Source organism: Haliotis rufescens, unplaced genomic scaffold (assembly GCF_023055435.1).
Source record: "Haliotis rufescens isolate VD_foot unplaced genomic scaffold, xgHalRufe1.0.p SCAF_9, whole genome shotgun sequence".
NCBI lineage: Eukaryota > Metazoa > Mollusca > Gastropoda > Lepetellida > Haliotidae > Haliotis > Haliotis rufescens.
This window is the reverse complement of record NW_025964383.1, coordinates 12,309,816-12,323,458: the sequence shown is the minus strand read 5'-3', so window position 1 is coordinate 12,323,458 and position 13,643 is coordinate 12,309,816. Positions and strand designations below refer to the sequence as shown.

General features: G+C 39.5%; 1 protein-coding gene across 7 annotated transcripts in view; it reads right to left on the bottom strand.

Annotated features, from left to right (window-relative positions):
- Positions 1-3,472: 3,472 nt before the first annotated feature.
- Positions 3,473-13,643, bottom strand: part of LOC124112470 — a 95,570-nt gene continuing 85,399 nt past the window's right edge. For 2 of the 7 annotated variants that reach the window (XM_048391433.1, XM_048391434.1), the window contains exons 23-28: positions 13,108-13,158; positions 12,513-12,614; positions 11,242-11,292; positions 5,799-5,888; positions 5,153-5,170; positions 3,541-3,570 (exon numbers count right to left, since the gene is read on the bottom strand). In XM_048391433.1, the coding sequence (XP_048247390.1) occupies positions 3,569-3,570; positions 5,153-5,170; positions 5,799-5,888; positions 11,242-11,292; positions 12,513-12,614; positions 13,108-13,158 (314 nt within the window). In that variant the 3' untranslated portion in view covers positions 3,541-3,568. Of the gene's footprint in view, positions 3,571-5,152; positions 5,171-5,798; positions 5,889-11,241; positions 11,293-12,512; positions 12,615-13,107; positions 13,159-13,643 lie in introns of all 7 variants that reach the window. The other 5 variants (XM_048391428.1, XM_048391429.1, XM_048391435.1 and 2 more) reach the window with 5 other exon arrangements.

The window sequence follows — 13,643 nt, the reverse complement described above, 5'->3', positions numbered from 1 at the left end:
GTCCTTTTGCGTTATGGAGACATAATTGTATTTATTGAATATTTAGGTTCACGTGATATGTTGAATCAAGTAGGCTTATGACCATCCTATCACTTAACAAAACACGCGAACTTAGATTTTGCCGAGAATATAAATCTCAAGTATGTAGAAACCAGTCGACGTATTCGGGCACCTAAATAGACCCGTGAAGATCCGGGGTAGAATAGGTCTTCAGCAACCTATGCTTGCTGTAAAAGGCCACTATGCGTTCGCAAGAGACGACTTACGGCATCGGGTGGTCAGGCTAGTTGACTTGATCGATGCATGTCATCGTATCCCAATTGCGTGGATCGATAATCATGATATCAATCACTGGCATCTTTCCGTGACCTCGTTTGACTCAGCTGATGACCTGATAACGTTGGATTTGATCGTTGTGCCTTGATATGTATTGTGTGCGGCTGTACAGCAACAATAGCATAGATAAGGGGTTCTACGCCAACTGATATAAAAGGAGACACAATGGATCTGACCCGTGTAGATTCCGGGGTAGAATAGGTCTTCAGCAACCCATGCTTGCCGTAAAAGGCGACTATGCTTGTCGTAAAAGGCGATTAACGGGATCGGGTGGTCAGGTTCGCTGACCTGGTTGATGCATGCCATCGATCCCAATTGCGTGGGCCGATGCTCATGATATCAATCACTGGATTGTCTGGTCCAGACTCGAATATTTTACAGACCGCCGTCATATATCTGGAATATTGCTGAGTGCGTTTTAAAACAACAAACAAACAAACAAACTAAAGTGTCATCATACAACATACGATCAACCAACAGCGAGCCTGACCACCCAAAACCCGTTAGTCGCCTCTTACGACAAGCACAGTCGCCTTTTACGACAAGCATGGGTAGCTGAAGACCTATTCTACCCCGGATCTTCACGGGTAAGATAACATGTAATACATAAAAGAATATATAACGGCGGACCTTAGTATCTTGAACATATGAACATCGACAATTTGCAAAACGGTCTTTGTTTTCTGGAATATATAAACAATTGAATATCGACATTTCTCAGGATGGTATTCTTTATACTAGAAGATAAGATAGCTACGCGATAACTAAGAACAAGTAGGAACGAAGCGTCGTCGGGTAGCCTAGTGGTTAAGGCGTTCGCTCGTCACGCCGAAGACCCAGGTTCGATTCCCGACATGGGCACGTGTGAAGCCCACTTCTGGTGTCTCCCGCCGTGATATTGCTGGAATATTGCTAAAAGCGGCGTTAAACCATACTCACTCTTACAATAAAACATTGTTCTATTATGACGTCATTTCTGGATATTCGTACATGCGCTCGCAACTTGATGACGTCGTAAATTGGACGATGTTATTTTCGAGGGAAGTGTCCAGTGAGTTGTTCCCCATAGATGTAGCTCGGCAACGTAGATCAACGCATAGGCCGAACTATCGCATTCATAAGTGGGCGAGATATGACAATCGGTATTGGGAAAAAAGGTTCAGATAATCGAATTGTAAATTGTGCGAATATCTGGGCAATACCAAACGTAATCCCCTGTTAATAGAATGGGAGTCATCATTATTTAAAAACGGGTAAATGTTTTCAAAGCGTTAACATTTTTTTGACATCATTTAATAGGCTGTATAAAATGTTGATATTAAAATAAGAAATAAACGACTCGTGGTCGTTGTTTATCGTACAATAACACACTGGCGGGAGATCAAACCACTCGGGGGTGCGCCGGAAACAATGCGAATGGAACTAAACATGACATGCAAAACACATTCCATCAATAGAAAACGATTTGTTGAAAACTAAACTTCGTCTCAATGTTGAAATGTTCATGCTGCATGTTTCAAACGGCTGTATTCCGTGTGAGGGTCACGTGTAGCCTTCAAATGTTCACACTTGTTAATTCATATAGTACTATGACACCTCCTTGGGTATTCTTCTTGAGTATTTGAATAATTGAAAAAGGATATTTTGTAGGGCGATAACCTTTATAATAGAAAATGATAGCTAGTGAGGATTCCGGTTTAGAATAGGCCCTCAGTATTATATGCTGGTCGAAAGAAGGGCCTAAATTAATCTCGTGGTCAACCTCGGTGGCTTGGTTGATGTCGTGCCATCGTGCACCAACGGCGTGGGTGGATGTTCACAATCACTGGTTTGTCTGGTCCAAATTCGATTATTGAGACATAGCTGCATTACTGAAACAAACACATTAATAGTCATCAAAAAGATATTTTGATAAAGGCGAAGGTATAAATATTGAATGGATTTTATCGTTTATGTTATTGTTTAAGTCTAGGTCTTCCATATGCAAGGTATATTAGACTTAGACTGAAACAATAACGCAAACCATATAATACAATGAATACTTGTACCCTCGGCCTAATCTATTAAACCGGCATAAATCTGGACTAGTACACGCTGTCACTAAAGCACGCACGCGCACATGCATGCACGTGGTTATACAAGTAGAATAATCTTGACTTATCAGACTCAATCATTTAAAGGTTACCGTCATAGACCTGGATGTTTGCGCAGTACAGTACAGCAAACATACAAATGCATTCAGTCCTGTTTCATAATTCATCCATACAGTACTGTCCCTGTTGAATAAGTGTGTGAATTGTGTACTCCAAAATCATAAATAATACAACAGTATCGGGACGTGCGTTATTTAGTTATGGCCTGTTGAGAGTCGTACGTGGTACGAATTGAAAGTGCTAGCCAATCAACAATACCGTATTCGACTAGCTGGAACGTGTCTTTCCGAGCAGATGCTGAGAGCAACATGCACGCTTTTAATGTTGCGGGTAACCACAAAAGCAAAACGGGGCTACAGGCGTCCGTCAGTTCTTTTAGACCGCCTCCGTGGCCTAGTGGTAGAGCGTCCGCCCGGAGAGCGAAAGGTCCGGGGTTCGATCCCCGGTCGCGTCATACCAAAAGACGTTAAAAGATGGTACTTGTTGTTACCCTGTCTGGCGCTCGACATTAAGGGGCTAAAACAAGGACTGGTCGGCTCGGAGTCAGTATACTGACAATATTATGGTATATTGTTTGTTTTGTTTATTTATTTGTTGTTTTACGCCGCTCTCAGGAATATTCCAGCTATATGACGACGGTCTGTAAATAATCGAGCCTGACAAGCATAGTCACCGATTCCGGCAAGCATGGGTTGCTGAAGACCTATTCTCTTCCCGGATCTTCACGGGTTCATGTTTGAAGTAACCCTACCTTTTGCTTCAGTGGACAACATCGCTGAAGCTCACATCAGACTGGGTTTAGCAGAAATTCGTATTGGGATTGGCAGAACAGTGGGTGGTTCGAGACTGAAGCCTATTCTCAAAATGCTGACGAGACATACTCTTATGACGGATAGGCTGCACTGCCGCCCAAGGTCTTTGTGACATTCACTCGGTAATCGACTTCATCTCAGTCGTTGTGTCATACTGAACAAGGCATAGTAGTGCTACCTTTTTATTCACATGAGTGTTTATACAGACAATGACGCGTGATCTCGGGCTTCGTACTCTGTGTCGGTTAATCCTCATCCTTGGAGTTCTTCTGAAAAAGAAAGAAATGGCTATCAGTTCGAAAGGTGAGTAGGCACAGATTGATAGGTTCTTCTCCTTATTTACAAGCGAACGTGGCAAAAATTAGACTGCTGTGATCATAAACATATTAATAATAAATTAAAATAATATATTGCACTGCATTCACCCATAGGTTTTGCTCTGGTGTTGTAGTATTACTGCGGTCAACAGTTATTTTATTTATACCGTTGGGTATTGTCACTGAACAGGACCCAATCATTCCATGCTGGTCATAACAGCCAACGTAAATAAGACATCGGGTGGGAAGAATGTGTACCGTGAGTCATCATATTCTAATGACTGGGATATTTGCTCATGATATCAGTCATATCTGTGCATTTTACAAGTACGATTATTAGCAGGCTGTAGCTGGATACTCGCAACAGGAACCTTGTTGCATGTACCATATGGTAATATGACGAAATCACCAATATTACCAGGGTGGTTTGAATATTTACCTCTATATTTCAGTCTGTTAGTATTCTGAAGAAATGACAAAGCAGCTGTCACTAGAGTAGGATGTCTAAGCATTCTGTAATACTACCTGTCTCACATAGGCTTTAATGTGTCGCAATAATAATTTGCATTCAGGTTTTACCCAAATGTGAAGCTAATAATCATGCTGAAAATAATTTGTTGTGGGTCACAAGAACAGATTTTGACTCTTTCAGTGAACAAACATGTCTTGGTGTGCTGACTAAAAATATATCTGTCAAGAAACGAAACTTCCAAGTTCCCACAACCCAGAACGTTAAATCGTCGGTCTTAAAGACATAATACTTAGCGATCGTGTTTGTTGTCCAACCATATTGCCAAACATACGAACGTTATCTCTACAAAATGTACATATATGTTTCTGTCATCGCGAAATAATCCTTCTCACAAACTCTGTTCACTCTGAATTATGCTTATCATTAACACTGACCACTCAGACAATTTTTTATCACAAATACTGATTACTCAGAATAATGCTTATCACAAACACTGTTAACTCTTAATAATGCTTATCACAAACACTGTTAACCCTGAATAATGCTTATCACAAACACTGTTAACTCTGAATAATGCTGATCACAAACACTGTTAACTCTGAATAATGCATATCTCTCTTACGGTCATGTATTCATGTCATCACAATCAATGTGGTTCTATTGTGACTGTAAGATGTTTCGATTTTCAATCATCAAGGATAAGGTATCAAATAGGAAACACAAATTCTACTCTTTGTTATAATTTTCATTCTGTCAAACCTATTTATTCAAATTTATTTAATAGTTTAATTCGCAAAACAACATATCAGATTCTTGCCAAATGTGGTAATATCAGTGATATATCATTTAGCTACTATTTCAAGAATGAATCATTTCCTCTTAACCCTGTGGGTACCGATTCCAACATCTGAACTTGGGACCTTTAATTTTAAAAGGGTGTTGTGCATTTGTGTTTAGCTTTAACACATCACACGACACCTTGCCTCGATGAAAGGCTGAACATACCCAGATGCCTCTCTATAATAGAACCCATGAAAGATAAATAGATATATTTTTACTTACATTGAGTGACTATAACATCTGAAAAGATAAAATTGATGTTATGAAAACACGGAGCATATTAATTAGGTTGTTTGATTTTGTTAGCATATTGCCACAAGTCTAAAGAATAATCAGCCTGACACAGATCTATCAATAGATTATCACCAAGTACACATCTTGGTTTTTAATTGGTTTGTATGTTTAGCCCAAGCAAATGTGTTTATGTTGACTGAATCAAACCTGTGTAAACATTAACATTTTGCAATTTCCATGTTAATGCATTTAACATAACAGAAGAGAACGCACAAACACATCACGTACAGAGCAAATAACTTCTTTCTCTAACTTTTGTGGTACAGTAGCCTAATGATAAAAGAATTCCTCGTCAGGCTGAAAGCTCACCTTTGATCCCCTTTTTTGTTTTGTCAGTCTGAGGATCTAATTATTCATAAGATCAGTTTGGCATTTTCACCTGAAACCCAGTTCTTTATTACATATATGCATGGCAAAACCGTTGTACCCTTGTTACACGCGTTGCATGTGTCATCTAATATTTATACATTCGGGCCCAAACCACTTGGACACTACAAACCTATATTGTTGTTGTGTTATAGGTATATCAAAGCATTATACACACGTTTTAGTTTTAAAAGGACGAATTACTTACTGGTACAGCACACCTGCTGTCCAATTGGACACTGTCTTCCAGGTAGAACTGCTATGGGAGGACATCTGTTAGGCAAAACACACGAGCACGCTGAAAGGAGCATTTTCATAAAAGACAATTCATTATGTTGAAGCTAAATGGGAAGTATAATCTCAATATATCGCTTTAACTGAAAAACAAGTGAATTTAAACCAAACTGATTCAAACTACATTACATATTGCAGAATAAAATGTACTGCTCAGTGTTTTGATCAATACAATTGAAATACCCCCGCTGTTCGAGCGAAATTAGTTATACCAGGGTTTGGAGGTTCCATGGTATTACCTTACCAACATCTACGATTATGAGGGAATAACCGAAAGATATTCAACATTTCCTTTTTGAAGATCCGCGAACCATATGTGGGTGGAAACATATTAACAAGGTAAGATGATGTTTGAGGGACGAACATACATATGTGTTCTATTTCTTCCCTGTTAACAACTGACAACTGGTAGTCTAGATCACGTACTTTGAGTACCCACCTGACAAGTGTAAATTGGTAGTCTAGATCATTTTTGTTGAAGCCTCGGTGGCTGAGTGGGTTAGATCGCTGACTTTGTGTGCTGGCGATTAGGTGCCTCATTAGTTACATTTGACCACTTTCTAAATGGCATTGGGTATTCATAGCTTTCGGCCATGGGAGCCGTGCCAATTTACACTTGTCAGGTGGGTACTCAAAGTACGTGATCTAGACTACCAGTTGTCAGACTTTCATTTTTGTGGAAGCCTCGGTGGCTGAGTGGGTTAGATCGCTGACTTTGTGTGCAGGCGATTAAGTGCCTCACCCTGGCAGGTGTGGGTTCGAATCCCGGACGGGACTCAACCCCAAAAAGTACTAGAATCTGTACTTTACTAAGAAAGTGTTATCCCAAATATTACATTAGTTGCTGTCAGTTGTTTGCATGGTTTGTAATTGATGTGTGTCATACGTTAGCTGTTATTTCTGTTTCATTATCATTTCCCTATTTTATTTGAAGATAAAGGATAGTACTTGTTGTTTCCCTGTCTGGCGCTCGGCCTTAAGGGCCTAAACTGAGGAGTGGTCGGCTCGGCTCGGCTCGGCTCGTTTAACTGCTGCATGGTATCTCAGTAGGCTCGTACCATAAACTCGTCATTGGCGGGACTAGTACAAGCAGCCACACATACACACACGCTATATATAAATGCAATAAGTTTGGACGCGACGTTACATTGGGAATTACATTTGACAAGATTTTTGTCACAGATGCGTCAAATTTGTAAATGTCTTCCAAATGCCTGCCATAAAAATAACTGTTGAAAGTTTAGTAAGACCTGCGTGTTTAACCCTGATAAACAGCGTTGAACAAGAGTCGTATATATATTGTGCTCATTGAAATCCTTGTAGAAAGAACATGCTTGACTGTAAAGACCGGACCTGCTGGAATATTGATTGACAGTTGACATCATCGCTCTTCGAAGCGGTGTCTCTGGTCTCTATATTACCATTTCAAGTGGGTTAGTCAGTGGGGATTTGGATATTTGATCTTTATTTACAATATCAGATCATTCATATACCTGCAGCTTATATTATTCTGTAGTGTCCGGCGGTTCAATAAGAGGAAATGGTCCGTATTTTAAGAAGCGGCAGCAGAAGCAAAAAACGTGATGAGGTTCATGCGCTGTAGACATAATTGATGCTTACGAAATAAATCAAATGTTCTGTCAACACAAGAGCGTTGGTGATAGTTTTCAAGAAACAACAAAACATGATAATAGTGAACGGAAACGGACGAACAGGATAAGCAGTTAAACTACATAACAAACAGAAGACAGGAACAGAAGAACAAAAGCTTCGGTGGGGAATCGAGCATAGACTAGCATCCCGTTTTTTCCACAGTTCATTACTGACTCTGAAAAGTAGAATCGGACAGAGATGGAAGCAATATGTAGACAGGTTGAAAAATGAGTTACTGAGCTAAATAACCTTTGTTTTTGTTTGTTTGTTGTTTTAAACATGTCTGTCAATAATCAAGTCTGGACCAGACAATCCAGTAATTGACATCATGAGCATAGATCAATGCAATTGGGACACGGCGACATGCATCAACCAAGTCAGTGAGCCTGACCACCCGATCCCGTTAGTCGCCTCTTACGACAAGCATAATCGCCTTTAACGGCAAACATGGGTTGCTGAAGACCTATTAGAGAGCCCCACTCACTTTTTGTCTTGTTTCTTATATGTTTATGTTGTTCACTTGTTTGTATGTTTCTGCAGATCATTGCTGCTTTATTGGAGTGATTATGCAGGGTATTTCAACACCAGCTGAAGAACAATTTTGATATTGGAGATATATTCCTCAACGACTGAGCCTGTACTCATAAGAGGCACAAAACATTCACGTAGTAATGGCATGATTCAAGATCGTAGGTCGGGGGTATGAAAATAAAAGTTCAAAATATGAAACAAATCATTTTTTTTCCAAAAAATACTTATATCAAACTTTGCACTGCACCTCTCCTATTAGTATAGGAAGTGTTCCTTAAGTTTTAGTGAGTGAGTGAGTGAGTGAGTTGGTGTTAACGCCGCTTTTAACATTATTCCAGTTATATCACGGCGTGTCAGCTTAATGTAGGAGGAAAGCCCGAAGTGATGCAGGTCTCAGACGTTTACCACTTCGGTGAAACCCACGAGCACGGGTATGGTGCTGACAAACCTAGAAACATAATCGGAGCGAACCGGGATTCGAACCCACAATCATGGGTTTCTGGCGTGCCCAAGGGACGCAACTCTGCACAGCGAATCGCGGCGCCTTAGACGACTGGGCCACCCGTGCCCTCTTAAGTTTGAAAAGAATCCAGGGGGTAGTTCTTAGTTTCTAGGTTGCACCAATGTTGAAGTAAAAACATGTAAAAAACATATTTTAATTCTCTCAAAATCCACATATCAAGTAAAACTCAAAAGTATAAATCAAAATATTGCACCTCTCCTAATGATAAAGAAAGTGTTAATCAAGTTTGACTTCAACCTATGCAGTAGTTTTGAAGATATAGATCGCACACAAAATTGAAAGACGGTAGGACGGAATTCCTTGGTATAACTATATTACCCCGACCTTTTAGGTCGGAGGTATAATAATACAAGAGGACAGTTACACAAACACAGGACAAATACTGCTACATGATCAGCGCGATGAAAAACAACATAATGTTGCAAACATTCAGCTGTTGTGTCAATCCTGATAAACAGCAAAACATGTGAAATCATGATGGGCTTTAGAAAATAATTTTGATGAGGATCTGTATATGCAGTTTGGTAGTTCCAAAATGGACACAAAGGAGAGAGAGAGTTGAATTCATATGGATCCGACGCTGCCTTAAACACTTCAGGGCAGTTGACGTTGCCGTGAAGATAAGCACTAGCATACAGTGTCACACGTTCTTCGTTGCAGAACACTATGGATCATTTTTGAGTAACGAAACGGCTCATTAGCTTGGAAGGGAAAATATCATCAAACATGTACACACACCAATAGATAAGTATCTAGAGTCCAGAGCAACACAACACGGCTTTTCACCGTCGTGGAAAGGTGGAGAAAGATCTCAAAAAGTTAATTGAGGCGGACATTATGCAATAGGGTGGAAGGTGAAGCTTTCACATAGCCTATAGTTACACCACCAAAAAGGAACAGTGACAAGACTTATAAACGGGAGAAACATCATAGTCCTACGAAAATCACTCATAACTGAAACAGTGCAAAGGTCTTCTGCAAATTGAAAATCAGGGCCGGGCTTCCTCAAATACAATTACATCTAGAATTCCGGCAAATCACAACGTTTACTACACACATGGGATTGCACCGCTACAAGAGAGACAGCCTTGGAGTAACATCTGCCTCAGAAGTGTTTCACGAAGAGATGATCAATCATCAGAGACATTCCAAACCTAAAAAACAGCAGCGACGATATAATCATCTATGGCAAAACATGATGTTTTTGAAAGCAATTTTGTCAATACATACTTCGATCTCCAAACTACACAGAGATTGTTGACTCTAGTCCACGTAGACTCATTTTGACACAGGGCTACCAGGGGTTTAAAATGGCAACTGGGTTTCAATAGATACAGAATCAAATAGCAATAGAAGCACATGCTGTGGTGTTGTCCTTCAAGCCAAAACATGTTGGCAGAGAGTGAGTGAGTGTGTTGGGTTTAACGCCGCTTTTAACATTATTCCAGTCATATCGCGGCGTGTCAGCATAATGTGGGAGGAAAGCCGAAGTGATGCAGGTTTCAGACGTTTACCACTTATGTGAAACCCACGAGCACGGGTATGGTACTGACAAACCTAGAAACATAATTTGGGCCAACCGGGATTCGAACCCAAAATCATAGGTTTCTGGCGTGCCCAAGGGACGCAACTCTGCACAGCGAATCGCGGCGCCTTAGACGACTGGGCCACATGTGGCCCCTACATGTTTGTGGAGAACTACATTTCACAATAATCACAGACCATCAACACCTTGAACACATATGGCAGAAATCAAAAGCACAACAATGCTAAGAGCGATAGGAATGGATGATTCAACCCTATTAGATGACAACCCAGCAGACTACTTGTCCAGGCATTCACAACCGCAGGGTGCTGAAGTGCCCAAGAGATTGTAGTAGGTGTAGTGAGATGTCTCGCATGCCCGAGAAGATGTGGGATAATCTCGGCGCAGATTTATGGTAATCAGTGGTCACACCACGGTTAGTAACAAATGCCCCATAGATCAAGTAATTAAGTCTTTGTACCTATCGCTTTCTACCAAAATTTCAAAGAGCTTCTACTGACTCTAGCTTAGAGTTTTGTGATCAAGGGTACAACATTCAAGGCCTCAGTAGAGCTTTCAAAAACATGTCATTACATCCATATGTCACTACTGTTTATACAAGTCGAATACAATCATTTTAGTTCAACTGCATTTAACGCTATGAGAAAGATAGTATTTTTTTCTCCAAGATCCTCATTTTAATGCAAAGGATTGAGTGATTTTCGGAATTGAAGTGTAAGTGGACACAAATAGAATCGTTACATTCAATACCAGAGATTACGTGTCAATGTAACATGGCAGTTTTTCAAGGGTTAATGCAGTAGTATTTTAGCTGTAAAGTCGGATTTGTAAGTAAAGTCAGATATGTAAGTAAAACACGTTCTCACAATTGAACAAATCATACATGTTGTTGGTGTTCAACGAACAAATACTTCTTTCAAACTGATTAATGAAATATGACAGAGCAGATCCTGAGAATGAATCAAGTTAACTCAAATATTTCCTCAAAAGAAGATCTCCAATTGGTAAAACATGGTGACAATTTCAGATGGGCTTGACTTTCCTACTTAAACATAGTGGGTGGACTTTAACACAGTCAACTGCATATCTATTTAAACCACTTACGTTGAAGGGTCGTTGTTGCTAGTGTCGTTGTTGTTGCTAAAGTAAGGGCATCTGAAACAGTACAATTGTTGTCCTGAAAATACAGCTCTATTAAAGAAATAGAGTTTGCTCAACCGCCATGTACAGTTTAATAAGAATAGTTTTGCTGTGTACTATTATAGTTAAAGCACGAATGCACTTTCACCTGTATGCTTTGACGTTATAATAGTACAGGGCAAAACTATTCTTTGTTACAATATACATGGGGCTAGAGAAAACTTGATTACTTTTCTAAGATGCTGAAATTAAGACTCACCTTGTGTTTTATTAGAGGTTTACAAAGAATCCTGTAATAAGCGGTGCACTAAAATTAACGAACCGGGCTAACTGGCGGACTGTTACACCTAATTGCCTGCACCCTTACGTCTAGAGGCATATTTCTGTTTTAAACGCAACACAACACAAATAGAATGAGTTGTTTATTATTTAAATAGGTCCCACTTCATTATTCATTCAATGTGTGGTTGTCCATAAACACATGCAACAATAAGACTTTTTAAAGCCATGAAACAGTGTGCTTACCAAGCTGCTTGCGCAATATAGTACCGTTACCCGTAAACAAATGTCAATCCACGACCAGTGGCTTGTGCAACAGATGTCACCATGGGACAAAACATGGCATAGGAAGAGCAATAGCAGCTGTTTTGTTTGACTTGTGTATATTGCTAAAGGCCGTATGCTGATCAACAAGTGAACATGTGGCTATGAAACATTTCAAGGATTGCTCATTCCTTTGTCTTGAGAGACATACATAATTCGTAGCGCACAAACACCCTCCTCCTACAAGTCTTTTAATCTTAAAATGAAAAACATACCAGCCGACATATAAAGTATCCTTACGATTCACAATATGGCCAACACAAAGAACAATTATCGACAGGTTAATACATACAAACTAGAATTATGGCAAATTATATTATATTCGAAAACAATTGCTGTTTAATGACAATCAGTTTTTTGAAGTTCGCAAAATGACTTCCTTGACAGTTGGAACATAAAGGAGCAGATATTTACAAGTATTCTACATGTTTGTACGAATCGTTTTGCTTTCCTCTAAAATTACTAACATTTCCTTGATCACAGGATCCTAAAAAAACAAATCTGAAAATGGAAATGGACTTCCGACATCTATTTCTTCACATCATCAACCTTCCTTTGCGATTAACAGAAAATAGGTCACTCCCTAAGAAGAATGGCTATGTTTGGAGGTCAAACGAGGTCAGAATACTTACCGATACAGCAAACCTGACCACTTGAACACTGGCGACTAGGAATAATTCCAAAGGAGTTACAGTTACCAGCAACAGTACATGAGATTCCGGCACCAGTGCAGGCTGAAAGAAAACGTTCATCAAAGGAAAAAAATCTGTTTTCTTTTTCTTTGATGGAATGTCCTTTTCATATTTTGTCACTAATGTGGTGATCATGTACACTTTTTTTTTTTTTTGATGTAGTCCCACTTTATTTAAATTTAGAACCAAGCACTTAAGCATTCAGCTGAAAACGTGGTGTATTCAGAAGGCAATTAAAAAGATATGCCTAAATTGAAACCATTTACTAATAATGATACCCATATCTGAATTACCACAGTGTCTATTTTCTGGATTCTTTAAGTAACAATTGCATGTCAAGCCATCCGAAAAATATGTCCATCTACTATGACAGAGCAGATCCTGAGAATGAAACAAGTTAACTCAAATATTTCCACGAAAGAAGATCTCCATTTGGAAAAACATGGTGACAAATTCAGAAGGGCTTGACTTTCCGACTTAAACATAGTCGGTGGACTTTACCACAGTCGACTGCATATTAATTCATACCACTTACGTTGAAGGGTCGTTGTTGCTAAGGTCGTTGTTGTTGCTAAAGTAAGGGCGTCTGAAACAGTACAATTGATGTCGTGAAAATACAGGTCTATTTAAGAATTAAAGTTTGCTCTATCCACATGTACAGTTTAATAAGTATATGTTTGCCATGAACTGTTATAGTTAAAGCACGAGTTCAGATGCACCTGAGTGCTTTGACGTTATAATAGTATAGGGCAAAACTATTCTTTGTTACAATATACATGGGGGTAGAGCAAACTTGATTACTTTTCTAAGATGCTAAAATTAAGACCCACCTTGTGTTTTATTAGAGATGGGTTTACAAAGAATCCTGTATTGAGCTGTGCACTATAATCGACGAACAGGGCTAACTGACGGGATGTTCCACCTAATTGCCTGCACCCTTACGTCTAGAGGCATATTTACGTTTTAAAGACAACACAACACAACACAACACCACTAGAATGGGTTGTTTATTATATAAATAGGTCCCACTTCATTATTCATTCAATGTGTGGTTGTCCATAAACTCATGCA